Here is a 21,913-nt window from a genome sequence, read left to right on the forward strand (position 1 = left end):
TCGTACATCGATATTTACTATTTCTTTCACTTGAGCAAACATCTTGACAAACGTTGCTTGGGGGGGGGGGCAACAGTCATGGGGTGTATGTTCTGTCTAAATTAACCCAGATTTAAATTCATTAAACCAACGAATAACTGATAAAAAAGGCTTTCATTTTGTCGACATACAGAGCACATTTCACCCTATGCCAAGGAGGCAACGATTTTTAAATTAAGACCGTGTTAAAATGGCAAACTTTGATCTTTTACCAACCATTTTTGTATTATACTACACGAGTAGTCAATGTAAAACGAGTATAAATATAGCAGAAGTAAACGGATTTTATGAATGTGATATCGATGTATACCTGGCATGTATTTTTATGAAATAAACTTCATGTTCTTGTGTTTATCGCAAAATAACAATAAAACGTCCTGGAGGTCCAGGCATTCATATATGAACTCTCTTCGAAGACAGGTCTGGGTTACCTTAAGTTTATGCGGCAATCATGAACAAAAACGAAACAGTGGCATGACATAGTTAATGTAGGTAATCCTGAATCACTTGCATCAATGCGTTACTTAGTAATTGTATTTCATCATAATTGTATTGTGTTGTATTAACTTTTCGCAAATAATACTTTTGAAGAAGACCGCAATTTGTCTATTTAATGAAAAAAGGGGATATGTCACATTTTCTAAATATATGAACGCCGTAATAAATGCTTAAATTTAAGTATTTTCAGAACCAAATACACTTTACAAAAATGGTAGATGCTGCATATGAATTCGATACAATTGATATAATAAGATATTAATTTTATAGTTGACGGTCAAATTTGGTTAGACTGTTTCCAAAACCCAAGTGATGCATGTGTTTGTTTGACATAAATGTGAAACAGTTCATTATAATCTAATACATTACCTTTTCGCTACAAATTTTTAAGTTATTTGTCTGATTCCCATACAGAAGACGGAATGAGTTCCAGCTTCCTCTTGAATGAATATTTGCTCCATTTGAAGCATATATTGTAACCCCTTCAATTTTCGTTACTACCATTAAATCAACCTAAAATCAAATATTCACTTAAAATAATCTGTTCATTTAAATTACTGAACACATGACAAAATGTTTAAACGTTAAGTTTAATAAACAGCTGTTAAACAAAACGTGGGAGAACTGTTTAGATCTTTCTGTATACAAACAGCGAAATGTTGCAGCTTTTATTTGTTTATCTTTGGTTAAAAATACTGTTCGTCTTAAAAATTACATTCTACAACAGCTTTATGATATTAGCAAGTATAACATATCTATATAAGTATGGCTTTTGATTTTCAAAATATTTCTTTTAAAAATGACGCTGTACATATATCAAGAAAAACGCTTATTTTGAGTGATATGATGGAATTTTGATTTTCAAACCATAATCCACGGATTTGCATCCTTCACTTTGATATGGCACCAACCAGTTGAGGAAGGTCTTGAAGCAAACGGTTGATAAAGTTCTGACCGTGATGAGGCAAATATTTGATTATTTTGAATACTCCCATCACTCATTCCAAGATCTTCATTACATAATTCTCCATTCACTGTAAAAAATGTTACAATGTTTTGTTATTTATTTTATCTACCACTTTAATATACTCTTATTACTGTAAAATACGTATGCATTTCGTTTTAATACTTAATATATTGAACGAATTTGGATAAATTATATTACGCGAATCACTGACCAGTTCAATAAAATTTGTAATGTAAACGAAGTCAACGTTCTATTCTGTAAATTACTCGTACATACCAAAAAGGAACGATTTCAACAGTTGTTTTTGTTGGGTGTGTTTTTTTTTTCATTTATACGCATGTAGTGAAACAACAGCTATTTCTATTTCACGCAAGTGGCGTCTTGTTGCATTGATATTAATTTATTAAATTTATGTACAAGTATTGACATATCCAAAATAATAGGACTTGCCGTTCAGTCGGATATTATTTTTTTTATCATATAGATTACTGAGCAATAAAGCTCCAAATACTGTTTACCCTTCAGGTGTCTACACACTAGTTTCGAGCTTCGCACATGAGGATAGTCAATAAAAAAACGACAAAAAGTTATGACAGAAAGCATGCCCTATAGTTGCCCCTTTTCAAGGTCTTGTTGTCTATTTTGTTATCATAAAGTATTAAATTTTCTATTCTGGTTGGCTTAAAGGAATAGGAATGGATAGAGTGATGTCTGTCTTATATAAATATTTATCATTTAAAAAAAGGTACCATAACAGTTTTTCTGTTGAAATCAACCGTATAACTGAGAAATTCGTGTTTTAAGACACTATTTTTTACTTGAGAAATAAGTTCATGGGCGCCGCCATTTTGGCGTTCTTTCACTCTCGCGAGACAGACGATACCGAAATTATGACGTGTTACACCCACCTACAGTATAGGTGTACACGCTGGTACAACAAAAATATATCTTGATGAAGAACTTATTAATCCTATTACGTACATTAAAATCACATTCATGCATGTATTAAAATGATTTTACAAAAATGCATTGACAAAAGTATAAATTATGTAAATATCAATATTGAAATTATTGCAGGTTTCGGACTTTGTCACACTGAATGTTTTCTCCGATAATGGATGGTTGTTACATGTCCGTTAACTTAATAATTATCATCATCTTCAATTCAAGTTTTTATTTATATGTTATAATCGATCAAGTTTATAAAAACATCGTATTGAATTGAATTGCTTTAATACGCCGCGACATTAATTAACATTTGTTCGATGATCAAGCTTGCTGGTGATCCCTGACCACATGATTTAAGCAATGACTGCTTAATGTTCAAAGATAAACCATTTAATTTATTTGGTCAATTTAATTTGAATGAGAAGCTCCTTCAAATTGCCGATAAATTCTTTTATTTTGTACTTAATTTTCGCCAGACAAGCTGTCCTTTCTATGTGTGAATCGGGTACTTCGCCGGTCATGTCTCTTTTTTTCAGTAAAATCCAATATGCAGAGATCTGATGAGGACGCGATTTTGCGCCATTGGCGCTAAAAAAAAAGAGAATGGCGCAGGAGAATCGGCAGCCAGACTAATATCGTATGAAAACAAAACTGTCCGTTGGGTTAGTCATCCAGTCAAAACTGGTACCAATAGATTCCCCTGTAATTACGCATATTCTCGAATTTATCCATTTCTGTATAGCTTTTTTCAACGTAATCCCTTTCCCACACAGATACGCACTTCTATTACCGTAAATTTAATCCAATAAAACAAAAAAATCATAAATCTACTTAATATTTAAAACTGAAAAAATGTGCTATTTTAAGAAATGCTGTAATTTACAGTATAATATGACAGGACTGGTGTGCAGCTTCCCCCTAAGGTCACTCAAATCACTGATGAAGTGTAAAAAAAATAGATGTCTATTTCGTCATCAGAATATTTGACAGGTTGATTAACCAATCAGGGAAACATTGTGCATGGCTTTTTTCATGATCAAAAGGTCTGTCTGTGTATGCTTTCTCCACAGAGGCATACACGGAGCAATAAAAATCGTCAGTATAGAGTGTGACATGGACATTTGTTGCAAATTAGGAACAATTAAAATGGATAGTGCACAGTATGAGACACCAGCAATTGAATAAATTATGCAAATTAGATTTTTGAGCAGCCAATAAAAATGTTTTGCCTGCAGTTAATATTAGGCTACGATAATGATGTAAATAAATAACACGCAGCAACATACGTTGACATTTGATTTCAAAAGATATGCTTATATTTTTTAAATGTAAGTATAATCAAGTATAATCTATGTTAACACCTTTTTATTTGAAAGTCAGAATCAAACTGCAAACATACACATATACAAATACTATTCAGAACACGTTTAAGTAGGTTTCTATAAAAGTGATAATTATCGCCGTTCAATTATTAACAGCCAATATTATGCGTTGGTGTGTTTGTTTCTTTAATTGCATAATTGTGAAACTTTGTACAATAATAACATGTGTACTTATTAAATCTGTGAAATATTGTTTTATCACATTAAGATGAGACTTTAATAACGTAGCATTGTTTGGAGTAAAAGGCTTCGCTGGTCTGAAGTGGTGCGACTTAATTGTAGACAGTTGTTTTTTTTTATTTTTTTTATTTTTTTCTTTGTTTTTTATTTTTGAATATTATTCGCATTTTGAACAAAAAAATATTCTCTAAGCATCCTGTTAAAATAAATTTGTCTGGTCAATTCTTTATATTTCGCTACGATTCTACTAGATTTATCATAAATCTACAGATGTGGGGAAATGACGTCACAAGCACCTGCTTTTATTCGGCCAATATACAAACAAGGCCGCACCTACTGATTTGTAGAAATCGGTGATTGAGCGATTTGAATTTTGTTATCATTCGTTTAATGTTACTATTTAAAGGCAGAAAATTTGCAGATTAACTATTTGTAGTATTCTATTTCTGATATCAAGTTTTTATTCTAACATTGTCTTTCCCTTTAAAAAAACGATGATCGGGTTGAAATGGTCAAATCTAGCTAATTGTTTATGTCCAGGAACGGCAACAATTATCGTTTGTATTTAAAGGATTAACTACACTCTCGCCGTTGCATGGTTTGTGTGATAAAACTTAATCGATAATATAACGAGACAATATGATTATTTTATAAACATAACCAACAACCATTTTGTAAATACTTTTAGAGTGAATTCAGCATTTTATCCTGACAAAGATTAAGTTTTAACAACTTCATAAAGAATGACGACCTTACGCTTTTACTTAGTGGTCGTCTTGATGAAATTGTATGTCAAAGAAAAAGTGAATCAACTGATGTAAGTATACCGGTATTTGAAAAAAAATAAGCAAATTATTTTATGCTTCTCAGTGGATCACTGATTTATCAGTGAAAATTATATTTGATAATTTCACAGTGAAAATTATCAAAATCTTATTTCACACTTTTCAATGACGAAACTACTTTTAAGTTTTTCCCCATTGTCAGGGCTGTTTAGAGAAAAGCAAATCTAAACTTGATAAATAACTTGAATTTCAAAAGTAATAAAACTTACTTCAATTTTTTCAAATTACCAATTACGAAATATCGTCTCTAAATTTTTGTTTCATTTTCTTCAGTCTGAAAAAAATACAATTCCTTCCACATGCAAAACTGCTCATGGTGACATTTGGGCATATTTCAGTATCCAACGAGCAATAACTGCCTTATGCAATATGAAAAGCAATGGCAGCCATCAGCCCGAAGAATAAATAAACAACCTAGCGTTCGTAAGGTAGTCTTTCAGCAATTCCATGTTTTCAAATTTCCTAGCCGCTTTTTGAATGTTTACTCATCTGTCAACACTTATTTATTGTCTGTGACAATCCTCAAATAATTTTATTGTCTTCTAAAAAGATGTATGACTAACATAATTATCCCAATTATATCCCTCTAAATCAAACATAATTTTTTTCCTCCCGTCAAATACACAACTTTTAAAAATGGCGGCCGCTTACATTTCACAAAGCCAGGTCTAGTATAAATTCGCAGTAAGTAACGGAAATAAGGTCGGATGGTGTGACTTTTTCTTCTACTAGAATTGTTTGTTTTTTATTATTAAAACAAACAATCATTCATATCTTTTTTTTTAATAAATTAAAATGAACAGTATCACCGCCATTTAACGTTAATTGTCGAACTTATTTTTCGGCCAAGACTTCTAGTATTTTATGAGAAATTCGACTTATAGACTTATAGTCTTATAGTCTTATAGACTTATGACTTTTTCCAGTGGGAAAAACAAATTTAATATATAAGGTAAAATTAAGTAAAAATTTCGTTTCAACTTGTTTTAAAGCATAAAATAAAAAGGAAACTTGTTTGTTTGTTGTAAACGATGTAATTTATTTCATCTCGTGAACTTTAAAAACAGTATTCTCACTCGTGGCTACGTCACAACATTCTATAAATCCGTTATTCATTTAATACTTAACAGTTGTTTATTCTTTCTAAAGACGGAATATGTATTCATTTTAAAGGATAAATGAACCTTTAATTTATGTACGTTATTATCCAATACATGTACATGATAATATTATAAAGGACAGCTTACTAGATTCCAAATCCGTTGTAAAGATCTTAAATGATGTTTGATTCATCAGTTGCGATTTCGATGCCTTCAATGATGAAGTAATGACTTCAAAATCCAAGGTGATGTAACGGGCACGAACGTGTCTGAAATAGAAGTATATTGTTTATCCTTAATGGTGTATTATTTTACGTGGAGTGGTTTATAAACGGTAAAAACTTATGTAACTAATATAAAAAAAAACTCTTTTTCTGAAATGTAAAAGAAAAATTCTTAAACAGAGAGAGATAAATATAAGATAAAAATCAACTTTTGTTTAGACTCTTATTAGGGTGATCCATGAACAATCTACACTTTATGTGTTAACTGTACTTTCGGAGGCTATTGTAAATTGCATTATAACTATCAATATAACACATTTTAATTGTCATGGACTTTCGGGAATGTATTGCAAATTGCGTATTATAAGTGCTGATATTACAAAAGCTACCATTACATAGGGTGGGCCTAGAAAAATTAAAGCCAAACATAAAGATGAAACTAGTTATTTTAAGAAAGTCTTGTTCAACCGTTTACCTGCTAAAACCGAAAAGAGACTATACTTTGCCATCATTATAAAGCCTACATGCAGTAAAGAAAGTAAAAACTGTATTTATTTATAATAATTAATCTTCCTTTCATAAAATTTATAATAGAGATACGATACTCGGTGAATGATGGTTTTTCACTTTTATTCCCGTGGTACAAAAATATTTACAGTTAAAAGTTGGTAAATATATTCAGTTATCAGTATATATTGATAATAAGCGAAAAGACAAATTGCTACCGTAAACTGCTTTATGGCGAACTTCCGCTAAATTTAAAGGTGTAACTGTAAATGTTTGTTTGTACACTCATTTTAGCTGTGAAAAATCTTTATTCCACAATATGTCTATACAGTACCTTAACAGCAAGCGACCATTCTTGTCTGTATGATTGCACTTCAGTGCTTCACCATAAAGAAATCCAGCATTCATCTCACTATACCAGCATTGCTTAAACGTCTGATTTATCTGAAACGAGAAAATAAAAAGTAAGCTTCTTGATACAGAATATGACAAGAAAGTTTTTTATGTTAAGGTACAATTGTAATCATAGAATCCAGAGCAACAGATAATCTTTAAAAGTGAATTTGGTATTACTCCATCATTTCCTTTGGAATTGGGTATTGGCTCCATTTAATTGGGTATTCCAAAACTCAATACCCTATGATTTCAAGATCAATTGGGTATTCAATTATGAAGATCTATATGAATTTTTATGGTTTCAATATCAAAAAAATTTAAACGGTTTAAAAAAAAATAGGATTAACAATTTACTAGAACTTTTCACAATTGTTTTATTTTTATATAAAATGCTCATGTTATATTTCATAATATTTTTTTCCAAATTCGTTTTCTGACTGATTGTTGACGGCTCGCCACGGCGAGCCGGTATTACGTTAGGATTTTACTGAGAAACAACCTAAAACTCCGAATCCATCCAAAAATTTAATCGAAGCTTGGCTTCCAGCTTTCTACAAAATTTATCTATCAGGGTTAGGATCCAAAATTATTTAGCCAATTAGTTTAATAATATTTTATTGCAACTATATAATACATGTTAGATATGAATAACACACAAAGAAACAAAAACAAATGTACATATAAGTATAGTGCAAATGGGTTGGGCTACAAGTTATTACAACATTAGCAACAGCCCTTCCCACAAAGTCAAACTTTATAATACATATATTCCGGATAGTTGCATAAGAATAGTTACACAAGTGGAAGTGAGAAAAAAATCAAAACGCGCACGCATGCACGCACGCACGCACACACACACACGTGTATTTACATATTTATTATAAATTATCAATTAAAATGCTCCATAGAATTAAGATAGAACAGGGTCTTTCAAAAGAAATTTTAGACCCTGGATAGAATGGGGAATTACTTAGCTTAACAAAATTGAAAAAAAAAATAAATAAATTAAACAGCCCTTAACAGAGAGAGAAGAAAAAACCCTACGTTGCCTGACCTATGAAATTGACAGAGATGATGTGTGTTAATGTCGACAGCGATAATTTGAAATCAAATTCGGCAATTGTTTTACGTCATATGTCTAATTTACGTACACGTGTGTCAACAAGGAAACGACATATTTGTAAACACATTTCAAGGTCTACATTATGTTTTACAATTTTATAATCATTGACAGATGGAAATAGCGGTCAGTTGAAGTAAGTAAAGTATTTACATGTATATTTATCGGTACCACTTTAGAATGGGAATAAAAGCGGAACATAAGACTGTCTATGACTGTATGAGTGACCTGGATTTTGTATTGTAGATACTGTACAAAAATTGTAGAAAGTGGATAAATTAAGGAAAAAAAAACATATACCATTACAAGATAACCAGATAGCTCAGCCGGTAGAGCAGCCTAGACTTTGTGTGGACATGGTTATAGGAAGGTCTCAGGTCTGATCTCAAGTCCTGATCTGGTTTTTTTTGTATAGATCAATTTTGAATTTATCAAAATCTTTTAGAATGTTTAATAAATTTTTGTACTTCAGAAAAAACAAATTCATTTTCGACATCATTAAGTAATGGGTTTCCAAATAAGAGTTTTTCTGTATTTATGGGGTGAAAAGGTCTAGTAGCTAAAAATAAGTTAAGTCTTTGTTCGGTAAAAAGTTTGCATTTAAATAAATAGTGCTCTGCATCTTCTTCTCCACTACCACAGTCACAGATAGGATTTTGTCGTAAGTAGTTCCTAAACAAATCTGCATTTAAATTACTGCATTGATTTCTTATTCTAGCATGATGAACAGAAGAAATACGATCCCCACTTAAAAAGAATTTAGAAACAACAGGCGGTTTAAAATGATTTTTCATTAAATTTTTGAAGTTTGAAAGATTTGGAGCATCACGAATGGATTGTGAAATTTCGTTCCATAGTTTAACACATGCTGGTATTACAGATCTAGAATAAATTTCTGTACGTCTTTGTACAGTTAAATAGTTTGAGTTACTTCTCAGATCATAATGATTATTTTCATTGACCATAGGAGGGAATAGTTCAGAAATATATGTTGGTAAAAACCCATGTTTTTCTTTATAAACTAGTACTAATTTTTGAATTTTCCGCCTGTCTGATAAAGAGACCCAACCGATTTCTTTTAATAATTTATCAATAGAAACAGAGCGTGTAAGACCAGTTACTATTCTTGCAGCTTCATATTGCATTTTTTCAAGGGTTTCTTTCTCAACATTAGTACAGCTATCCCATAAGACTGAGACATATTCCAAAATAGGTCTGAGATAAGAAATGTAAATTTGATTAAGTGTTGTACGTTTTAATTTAAATTTTAGCATTTTCATTGACCCTAGGACTTTTGAAGCAGAGGAAGTTTTTGTTTGTTATATGCTCATGCCAACTTCCATTGTTATTTAAAATGACTCCAAGATGTTTGTGATCTTGAACTTGTGTTAATGTAGTATTGTTGAAAATAAGTTTTGGTTGCTCACGGTCTGCCAAAGAGAAAGTAACAACTTCAGTTTTTAATGGATTAAAATTTACCAGCCATTGTTGGGACCATGAAGAAATTTTTTGTAGATCAGAGTTTAACACATCTTGTATTGTATTTATATTAGTTGATGTAACTGCAAGAGAGCTATCATCTGCAAAAAGTCTTGCAGTACTTTCTAAAGACTCGGCTATATCATTGACATATATGAGAAATAAAAGTGGGCCAAGAACTGAGCCTTGAGGAACACCGGCATTTAAATATTTAGTTTCTGAAAATGAAGATCCTACAAAAACTCTTTGCATTCCTATACTTAAATAATTTTCAATCCATTTATTAAATTTCCCTATAATTCCATATTGTTTTAACTTGAATAATAAACCCGAATGCCAAACCCTGTCAAATGCTTTAGAGATATCACAAAAAACTATACAAGTAGATTTTTTTTCATCAAATCCTTTACAAATTTGATGGTACATATCAATAAGTTGATAGACTGTTGAGTGTCCCGGAAGAAAGCCTGACTGATATTTATAGATAAGATCATTTGAATGTAAATAATTGTATAAATGTTAAAATATTACTCTCTCCATTACTTTACCAAGACATCTGATTAATGATATAGGCCTATAGTTAGATGGAATTTCCTTGTCTCCTTTTTTAAAAAGTGGCACTACATTAGCTAATTTTAAGCAATTGGGAAAGGATCCCTCTTGAAAAGACCTATTAAAAATAATACAAAGGGGTCGACATATTGTTTTTGAGGTTTCTTTGAGCATGCGATGGCTAATTTCATCTGGACCACTAGCTTTTTTGATAACTAAATTTAAGAGAATATCAGAGATTTCATGTTCTGAAATTTGAATATTGTCAATAAAAGAATCAGTTTTTAACGAAAAGTTTGGAAGATTTGAATTAGTGTCATCAATTGTGGAGATTGAAACAAAATAATTATTTAAAGTATTAGCAATTTCTTCATCAGATACTGAATAACTGTTGTTTTCACTTTTTAGGGGTGGTATTTTGTCACATTTACATGTAGTAGAATTATCTTTAATAAGCATTTTAACAAGTTTCCAATATTGAGATGGGTTTGTGTTATTTAGATCATGTAATGAATATTCTATATTGTTGAAAAAAGTTTCTTGAGCATATTTTTTCATGTTGTTGACTTTCTTTCTTATTTGTTTATATTTGTCCCAGTCTGAAGTTTTATTAGAATTCACTGCTTTTTTTTTAATCTGTCACGTTTTCTTGATGTTCTACGAATTTCGTTATTATACCAGGGCTTATCATTAGTACGTACAGTTACGAAATATGTGGGTATACATGTTTTTGCAATATCAAGAAATTTAGTAATAAAATAGTTACATGCTGTATCAACTGAATTATCATGTAGAAAAGACTAATCTGTTGTTTGTATACAAGTATTCAGTTTATTAAAATCAGCTTTTTTGTAATTCCACACACGACGTTTAAAGGGGGCATCAAATTTGAAATTAATTTTAATATAAGCATATGTAGCATAATGGTCACTTATAGTATTGTCCGTTTTAAAAACTCCAGAGTCATGCAATAAAATATTATTAGAAATGGCAATGGGATCAATTAAAGTACTTGAATGATCACTTACACGAGTTGGCTGAGTTATTATATTTGACATGTTGTTAAGATTAAGAATATCCTTAAATTTTCTATTGTTTGAGTTAAGTTGATCTTCATTTACATCCCCTACCAGAATAATATAATTACCTATTTCTGATGCCTTCTCAATGCATATGTTTAGTTTATCCCAAAAATCTACCCTGTAGTGAGGGGGTCTATATACAGTACATATTAGATATGATTTACTTTTGTCTTTTATTTTGAGCCAAATAGTTTCTGGGAGAAGAAATTCTAGATCAAATAATCTTTCAGGTCTTAAGTGGGCTGAAGCATATAAAAGAAATCCACCAGAATGCGCAGTATTATCTTTTCTAAACATATAATCATAACCTTCAAGTAATAGAGTACTGTTATTTATATCTGTATAAAGGTGTGTCTCAGTAAAGCATAGCATATCAAAATCTAGAAAATTTTCCTTAATATATTGCATTTTATTTCTAATACTGCGAATATTTTGATGTATAATAGAAAAGCAGTGGTCTGTATTATTTTCGGGGCCTGGATTAAGCTCAATATCCCCAGATAACAATAACAATCTAAGTAAAAAAACATTAATAATATATAGGATCATGTGATCAATACTTTGATATGAGTGATAGTTTAAGAAATTACAACTTAGGATGTTACTGTGGTAGTAAGTGGAGAATGTACATAGCAAGATAGTTATGATAAGAACACACATAATAGAATGAAAAATATCTTGCATATACACATTATAATTATGAATTTGTTTTAAAAAGTAATTTTTTATCCGTATGTACTTATACATCTTGATTAAATATTGGTATGATTCAAAACAACTTGAATTTAGTACTCTCTGTCTGCAGTTATAATAAAGCCCTATTGTTACTCTCCATAAAGTTATATCATTACCTATTAGGTAAAAGGTTTATATCAATAATTACTGAGAGCAAACAAAGGGCTTTATTACTTAGTGTATTTATATCTAACATAGGGGACAGGCAACAAGGGAAACTATTTTGATTACTCATACAGAATAAGTTTACTAGAAATAGGATGAGTATTAACATATTGAAAAAGAGGGAAGATAATAAATGTTAATATATATATTATTTATAAAAAAAAATAAACTTAATAGATAGAGACTTCACAGTATTATACTGTGAATGGAATACAGATACAAATCAAATTTATTCAGGAAAATTTGGCAAGAGTATGGAAAAAGTACACAAGACTTAAGTTAAATGTATAAAATAAACAAAAACATTAACAAAGACAGTCAGGTAATATATACTAATAGTAGTACAGGCAGGTTAGACAGGCGGACGAACAGACATAAATATACACTCTACATGTACACAATTACAAAAAATTTACAACAGTCAGGTTAAATATACAGGTAGTAGTGCAGGCAGGAAAAACAGACAGACAGACGGACAGACACCAACAAACAGGTATGAGCTTAGAAATAACGGTATCGTATAAAACATTTACGAAAAAACAGTGGGATAGCAAATCATGTTTTGATACTTGGAGCTAACAAAAACAAAAATATATTAACTTGTTAAATCTGAAGTCGATTGTCGATCGGGTAAATTATATATATATATATATATATATATATATATATATATATATATATATATATATATATATATATATATATATATATATATATATATATATATATATATATATATATATATATATATATATATATATATATATATATATATATATATATACAAAAGATTACATAAGGAAAGAGAATGTGTTTATGCTAATGTGATTACTTTTGATAATAAATCGTCTGCTAATAATATAAACAATTACAGGTAAATCTATTTGCATAGTTTACACAGTGTAGAGGCGTGTCTAAAAATAGCAGTGTTACTATATATATAAGTATGTATTGATGTCAATATCTAGCGCACTCGATGTCAATAAAAACCTGTCAAAAAGACAGCACTTGTCACAAGGATTATAACTTGTTTCGAATTTCTTGAATGTCGTCCATGTGCTTAATAAGGCAACTTTTTGTTGCTCCAGTAACCTGAACATAGACTCTACATCCCGCTATCCAGGTTTTAGTTATTAATTTGTCTCTTTTTAATTGCCGTGCTTGGAAGGATAGATTTTCTCTCAGCGGTGTCAAGTTTTCTTGGACAAAAATGCCATGGGATATCTCTTTCCTAGCGTTATATACCCGCTGTCTTGCTTTCGAATTGGTGAACTTAACGATCACTTTTCTATTATAATTGTCTTTGGGTTTACCTTTTCGGTGGCACTTATCAATATCGCTGCTACTCAGCTGAATACCTCTTTTCTTGGCCTCTGCAAGAATTTTTGATTCTACATTCTCTTCATTGCTGCCGGTATCTCCTGGAATGCCCGAAATATCTAAGTTCATACGACGACCGTATTGAGCCAATTCGTCTTGATCCATCTCAGATGTCTTTAAGTCTGATTTTAAAGAGGCTACTTCAGCCCTCAAAGCACTTACTTCATCTTTCAACATTTTTGTCTCTTCCTGTATAATATTGATGAATTCACCCCTTAGCTCTTTAATAATTTCTTCTTGCAACTGGACTTTAAGTTCTTTAATAAGCTCAGGTGCTAGTTGTGAACTTAGTTCTTTAATGTCTGCTTGACTGAATTTTGACATTTTTGTTTGTGAAGTGGGTGGGGATACAAGTATATCTGGCTGTTTTTCTACCTCAAAAAATTCACTAAGACCACTCTCTTTTTCTGGCGTAGTTTCAATGTTCAAAAATCTTAAAGGTTTATGTTTTTGATTGAATTGTCTTGACCAGGTGAAGATTTATTTCTATTTCTTTTCCTATTTCCCATTTATCTTTCTGAGTAGATGTCACAATTGTGGTGTGTAAATAGTCAGTTATATATCATTTGGTCACTGGGACAACTCATTACATTACATAATCAAGTTCGTTAGGGTTTCTTGTACCTGACACTATAGACTCATCTAGAAGTTTAGCCTCCAAACCTTTCAAAAAACTACATTTTCAAAATTTTCTTTGTCTGGGAAAAAAACTCCGACATTTTGTTTTGACCGGAAGTAGCCAATCAAATTTAATCTTACATAGCGTCAAAAAACCTTCAATTTTCACGCCATTTTTAAAAAGCAGCAAGTTTTATTTTGAGCGCAAAGATATAATGATGATTATAATGTTTGTTTTCATGAATTCTTTTCAATAAATCATATTTACACTGACTTTTGATTTAGCGATTTCACCTGTTCCTCTGTAGTAAGTTTTCGTTTGGTTAATAAACGTAAGTGTACATCTGGTTCTGTGCATTTTTTTCTTTTTCCTTTTTTCCGGTCATTTAATCCTTTCCGGTATTAAGTGTATATATTTACTGGCCGGGATCCGGGACGCCCCGGATTGGCCGGGATCCGGGATCGTATAAGATATAGAGGAAAAACTAATAAACTATATTTGTGTTGATTATTGTCGTAATGAAAGGCCATTAAACGTTAAGTTTTTTTATTGTATGTAATAAACGTTAAATTAATTAAGCTTAGGATATAAATATATTAAGAGCTATTTATTAACAAACTTAAAATGCGGAAATCACAATACTTATAATTATATGCCTAATTAATTGGAAAAATCAAAGACTACATTCTTGAATTAGTCAAATCCCGGGACCCCTTTATGTTTTAATGCGATCCCAGCTTTTCTGAAAACTATATTCTTGAACTGGCCAATTCCTGGGATCTCTTTATATTTTAATACGATCCCGGCTTTTCTGAAAACTAAATTCTTGAACTGGTCAATTCCCGGGATCCCTATATGTTTTAAAAGGATCCCGGCTTATCTGAAAAACATCTTAGACTGGTCAATTTCCGGGGTCCCTATATTTTTAATAGGATCCCGGCTTTTCTGGCTGAATTGATAGACAACTTGTGTTTACTTTAGGACTTGTGTCTGTCACTCATTCCAATACTAAATAACATATTACGACTTAACTTCGTATAAAGAGACATCTTTATGAATTCTACCTATCTAACATTTATTTGGTCAAGGTCAACAGGCCATACAGTAAATGTGCATAGACATAGGGACTTCATTCTATCTGTTTACATGCATCTTCATATATACTCATATTCCTCTTTGTTAAACTGAGAGAACTGGCTTCCATAACTTCATGTCACTTTATTTTGATGTTCGCTGAAGTCTCTTCAGCTAACAGAACTGTCATTTTTACATTTAAACGCACCCCTGGAAAAAAATTAAGAAGCGAGTCGCTACTAGCTTTTTTAAAAACTAACCTTGTGATTATTTACGACTGTTTTGTTTCAAATCATTTTCCCTTTTGCACGACGCCATATTGCTTTCAAAGCGTCTATTGATACAGCTGGGACCTACTTATTGACGGTCTCCGCAAAATTAACGGTCTCTGCTGGTCTTTAAGTCCGTCGACCTGAGTAGACAAATCGACGGTCTCATGCTGTATTGACATGGCTTAGTCGGTCATTGGAGGCCGGGGACCGTCGAAGACCGGAGACCGTTGATTATTTAGCATTGATTTGGAAATATTCGGATAACATGCATATCGATATAATTTGTCCAAAACAACGAGCGTACGACTGATAAATTTTGCGATGATGAAAATGACAATTCGCACGGGTTTTTAAGACAATTGCGTATTTTTTTTTTTTAATGGGTTTTGATACGCATTCTTAAAAAATCAATTGAGTATTTTCTGAAATTAATTGCGTAAATACGCAAATACGCACCTTATCTGTTGCTCTGGAATCCATAATTCTTTTATGTAGATGTAATGTTATCTGTCAAAAATCAAGCCAAACATCAATGTAGGAATATCTCTGAAGGTTCTTTTTATGCGCAAACATAACATTTTTACTTTCTTATCAATCAAGTTAAAAATAGTAACGAAGTGTCTAAAGGTCAACCTTAAAAAAATGAAATGTTTAAAGCTGTTTAAAATAACAAACTGATTAATAAAATGATATAAGATGATCAATATCCTTATGTACATCTTTAAATTTCGAATTAAAATATATTACGAGTTCATACATATTTACCAAAAATATACGACTGTTTATTTTAAAAGTACACTTATACTGGGTTATTTTTTGTCGAGCGTTCAGTTGGAACATATACAAATAACGTTGTTATTATAAACCTAATAAACATAATTTTATAAGCATTCATTGCCTTTATATGAGTCGATCTTCTGTTATTTGGAGGGGCGTCCGTGGCCGATTTGTTAAGGCCGTTGACTTAAAATCAATTGCATCTCACCGCTTTGGTTCGAATCCCAACAGGGACTTTTGATTCTTTATTGTCAGGAAGTCATCCAGCTAGCTTACGAAATGTCAGTGGTTCTACCCAGGTGCCCGTTCGTGCCTGAAATAATTTCTAAAATGCCACCTCAGGTCTTTCTGCACAAGAAAAGCTAGAAAGCCAATATAAAACCTATATTGTGTTGGTGCGAAGGTAAACGCCAACGAAAAAATAACAATGGATTAATATTAAGTAGATAAATTGCTGGTATTTAATACAGTGCCTTATCGAGTCTGATTAGCAAGCACATTTGGAGCTTGAACTTTATCACAAAGTACAAGGTTTGTGCGGGTCCGTTGGAATAATGATTATAGTTATGGGATTTTAAACACGCTTGCGTATCTTAAGGGGATATAAAAAGATTCGGTCACATGACGAAAAAGGTCTTATCATTGGTTTAAAAAATTGGCACAAAATTAAAACAATGAATTGTGCACGTGCTAAAAATACTAAAATGTATAGAAACATATACTTACTTCTTTTTTCTCATTGAAAACCATTTCAATTATAGACACATGCATAGAACGCCGCAAGTCAATTTGATACCTTTCAAGGTAAGCGTACTTATCTAAAATTAGTGACATCAAAATTGTTCATCAGCAAAACAGAATGTTTTAATTGTTATATTAATGAAAAAGATGTAATTTTGTTTACAATAAATAGATATTTAAATATTTCGATGCTGAACTTTGATATATTTAATCCTGGAATCTTTTGTTTAACTGGTATGATATATAACTTAACCTGGAATAATTGTTTAAATGGTTTGTTAAAATCATACCGGTACGTTTTGAATCAATATTCCAAACCAAGTCGAAGCCCGATACCAACCCTGTAAAATAAGTCATTTAAATTACTCACATATTCATAAGAAAAATTATAAAGAAGGCGCTTAACTCCCTTTTAAAAGTGAGATATAAGAAAGACAATACCAAGATACACTTTTGATAAGTCAATAAAAATAGCATGGATGAGAAAAGACTGCTAACAAGCCTTGAGTTTGAATGAAAACATTTATTTATCGAAAAATATCTACTAGTTAACTAACTGACACAAAACGTTTCACTATAGTTATTAAAATAAAGTAAGATGTGTCATATTAGAGAAATAAAGTACAATAATTTCAAGTCAACATCATAACGTTTTATGTTATTTCCTTTCTTCTACATATTATGAATGACAGCAAGCAATTTAATACATACGTGCCGGACTTCCAGCCTTATCATCAGCAACTGAAACATACAAATGTTAATGTAGCATAAAGTGTATTCTTTCATACATACAAAGTCTATGAAACAAGAGCATCTCTGAAATCATACTGACGCGATTGTGAATACATTCAACTGCATTCAGCATACCAATAGTCTCGACTGTGAATTAATTTAACATTAGATGATGTTACAATCACTTTTTGCTTTATATGTTAAATTGACTGTGAATATTGCATAACAAAATCAACATGTCGTCCTAAAACATGTTATTTCGTGCTTTTTTCCACTGAATGTTATGTCAGAAACAGATAAGTCTGTGACAAAGCTTAAGATCAACAACAGATAAAATATGTATACTATATATCAACGTGGTGAGGTAGAAGATAAACAGTAATGTAAAGTTTGGAATGTACGAGAAATGTTGTAACCTTGGACAATGCCGCAGAAATAGTTTTTCTCTGTAGAAGAAGTGGACATTGGACACATGGTTCCTTTCTGTAAGACAAATATTCATATATCGATCTTTAATATTGATTTATACATGACTGTTTTCAATGTTCAAATGCAAATGGTATTCAAAAAATAAAAATAAGATAATATTGTTTATAAAATACTCATGAGTGATTAAATAATGGTTGTTATTATAAAACGATTAGATCAATTTAAGTCATGAAGTTTTTGATGTAATAAGATGTTAATTACAAGAATAATCAGTGATCACATGTGTCGCCTCATGATAGCCATAACTCAGCAAAATATCATTGAACCTAAGAAACTGTGTAATATGCACAAGAACTTGAGCTATCAATCAATCCTGTAAAGTTAAACTGAAATTGCATTAGTGGTAAAACAGGAGTAGTCCAGACAAATTTCAAAATTAAAATCATAAAAGGGACAAAACTATCTGACAAAAATTAATGAACCGCAAAATGTTGATGAGATGCACAACCAGACATGGCATTGATCAGTCCCCTAAAGTTTTATAAAAGTGCACCAGTAGTTTCTGCAGAGTAGTCCAGACAAACTTCTGTGTAGCTGGCAACAATAGAATATTCAAGAACAATAACTTAAGATCATTCAACTGAAAAGTGAAAACTTGAGTACATGTATTATGCAAAAGTAATTGACCTACCAATAAATCATGTAAAGTTTCATTAAATTTGCATATATGGTTATGAGGAGTAGTCCGGACAATCTTAATTTACACCCTTTTTTATTCAAGGGCCATGATTCGGCCAAATGGTATTCAAAAAAATTAAAAGTAAGATAATACTGTTTATAGGCTACTCATGGGTGATACAATAATACAGAGAACCCGTGTAATATGCGCAAGTACTGGACCTACCAATTGATCCTGTAAAGTTTTTCGTTGAAATTGCATTAGTGGTATAAGAAAAGTAGTCCGGACAAACTTTAAAAAAATAGAAATAATTAAATGGCCATAACTCTGACAAATTTCATTGAACCTTTAAAAAGCCGATTACATGCACAACTGGACTTGCTACTGATCATTGTAAAGTTTGAATGAAATTGCACCAGTAGTTTATTTTTGAGAAGTAGTCCGGACAGCTTCTGTATATCTGGCATCACACAAACTACCTTTTTCTTTCCATAACCCGGTTAAAATCATTCAACCGAAAACCCCGTGCAATATGCCCAAGAACTCGAGCTAAAGATAAATTCTGTTAAGTTTCATTGACATTGCATCAGTGGTTAAAGAGAAGTAGTCCGGACAATCTTTATTAATAACAATTATAAAAGGGTCATGACTCTGACAAAAATCATTTAACCGGAAAATGCCGACGATATGCACAACTATACTAGGTACTGATTATTTCTATAAAGTTTGGATGAAATCGCAATAGCAGTTTATGAGAAGTAGCCCGGACAGGTTTTGTGGTGGACGGACAGACGGACAGACAGACGACGTAGAAGTGATCCATATATGTCACCACTACTCCGTAGAGGCGACACAAAAACAAGCGAGATGCATATCAGCAAACAAGCAGCATGTCTCTAAATCTAAACTGTTCTTTTGATGAAACTTATTGGTGAAGTAAGTGTAGCATTTAATTAAGCTTTCCTTTAATTCGAACATACATAACATTTTACCAAAATTTGACATCGTGTGTCAGTGTTTCTATGGTGCCCGAAAATTGCTTGTTTAAGAGCGCTAAACACTTCTACTTGCAAATAGTGTTTGTATTTCTGAAAGTTTGCCATAGGCGTTACCTTTATCAATTTGAAATTTGTTTTCAGCATTCCAAACGTAACATTGCTTTCGATGACATCTGATTCCGTGTAGATTTTGTCACACGTCGCTATACTCAATTTCTTCCTCTTTGGCTGTGCTGTCATAAAAATCGTTATGATTGAAATATACAAACTAACTTCACAAAATAGCTTTTATCTTAAAGCATACATGTTATCACTTTATGACAATTTATCAAATACTGCAGATGTGCTGTTAATGTTACTATACATTTATGTAAAGCTAAATGTGTCATGAAATTATACCTGTCTCGTGAACTGAGATATTTGGAATGATTCCGTACGAATCATATTCAAAGAAGGCTGTTTGCTGTTTTCTATCCCGAAAACCTAAAATGATTTACAAGTATAATTAGTAACACAGAACATTACTACATGAGCACCTCAAAGGCGTAGCAATGTGCGCCCAAATGCAATTTGTTTAAAGAAATTAAAATATCAAGTTATCAAGAAAAATTTTTGAAAATATATTGTGGAGACCCATTTATAACATTTGTCCGTAACATGTTTTATATCAATTATTAATATTAAGATCAATATTGATACATGTCAACTTAGATGTATGATATTTTAAAATGAATATTTAGAGATATTTGTACATGGTACAGCTTTCTACGTCGAGTTCCAGTCACGACCTTGAAAGACTAAATTTGAAGTACAGAGTGGTCATAATTTACAACTATGCAATTGTCACGGAGTATATATACGGACTGAAAACAACAATAATGTTGGTTTTTAAGTGATACAAAATCAAAGAAACATACAAATAATATTATACAAGAAATTTCAAGAGCACAAACTATAATGCCTACAAAATAATTGAAAATCAAAATGCTATGCTTACAAATAAATCTTTTTATTACTTCCCTTTAAATATATAACATCAATTCTCGAACAAACATTCATTTCATTTTCATTATTTCTACATAACTATTGTTAATTAAACTAAAATAAAGCCAACAAAGTGTTTAAATCTATGATATGCAGGTGTATGTCGGAGGATAAGACGAACTTTAAGACATGTATACCATATGAATATGCGAACGTGTCAATTGTGTATTACAACCCGGCTCGCCCCAAAAGAAAACCTATTTGGCAAAGCCATTTTTTTTAAATATCAGTGACCACGGCAGGGTATTTTATGTAATAATACATGCCAAATAACTGAGATCTGGGCATTGTAGCTTAACATAAGTATATGAAAAAAAGTTTTCCTATGTATGTGACCCCTGGGACAGGGCCAATATTGACCTTTAGGAGCATGATTTATATAACTTTTGTAGATGTCAACAATGCATTGCTAAATGCTCAATATGTTAGCTTTAACATAATTATAAAACTTTTTGCATATGAAAATGTGTTCTTATTACCTCCCTTTATTAATAGCTTTTAAAATTCAGTCATTCAAAAATGCAGTGGTAGTAATGAGATAAACTTTTTGCAACCTTTTATATTGGGTTTCCTTCCTTTGAACATATATCTGTTTTAATGTATTATAAAACAGATACAGCAACTTTATAACAGCCCTTCAGCTCACAACAGTCTTTAAATTAGAGAAATACTGTCCACAATATGGCCACAAACAGTGGAAGCATGGTATATTAACAACTGCTAGTACTTAAGACATCAATTATGTCCAAAGTTTTGATAAAGTGCCTTTATCTTTTACAATTAATTGTTTTTCTGGGACTTTGCATATCTTAAGTAACATCACTTTAAATAATAAGAATATCTTATTTAAAAATAATTAAATCACATAAACCTATGATCCACCCAATAATTTTAATCTTAACAGAACAAAATATAAAACGATTAGATCAATTTAATTCATGAAGTTTTT

The 21,913-nt window shown here is 31.3% G+C and overlaps 1 protein-coding gene across 2 annotated transcripts in view; it reads right to left on the reverse strand.

Moving 5' to 3' along the window:
* Positions 1-21,913, reverse strand: part of LOC132759785 (uncharacterized) — a 71,229-nt gene that overhangs the window by 27,203 nt on the left and 22,113 nt on the right. For both annotated transcript variants that reach the window (XM_060751634.1, XM_060751633.1), the window contains exons 4-13: positions 20,320-20,403; positions 20,035-20,153; positions 18,231-18,297; positions 17,794-17,823; positions 17,373-17,423; positions 17,068-17,159; positions 7,025-7,134; positions 6,107-6,228; positions 1,405-1,571; positions 907-1,050 (exon numbers count right to left, since the gene is read on the reverse strand). In XM_060751634.1, coding sequence (XP_060607617.1) covers positions 907-1,050; positions 1,405-1,571; positions 6,107-6,228; positions 7,025-7,134; positions 17,068-17,159; positions 17,373-17,423; positions 17,794-17,823; positions 18,231-18,297; positions 20,035-20,153; positions 20,320-20,403 — 986 coding nt within the window. The remainder of the gene's footprint in view (positions 1-906; positions 1,051-1,404; positions 1,572-6,106; positions 6,229-7,024; positions 7,135-17,067; positions 17,160-17,372; positions 17,424-17,793; positions 17,824-18,230; positions 18,298-20,034; positions 20,154-20,319; positions 20,404-21,913) is intronic.

This window comes from Ruditapes philippinarum, unplaced genomic scaffold (genome assembly GCF_026571515.1).
Source record: "Ruditapes philippinarum isolate M1 unplaced genomic scaffold, ASM2657151v2 ctg1685_1_1_1_1, whole genome shotgun sequence".
NCBI lineage: Eukaryota > Metazoa > Mollusca > Bivalvia > Venerida > Veneridae > Ruditapes > Ruditapes philippinarum.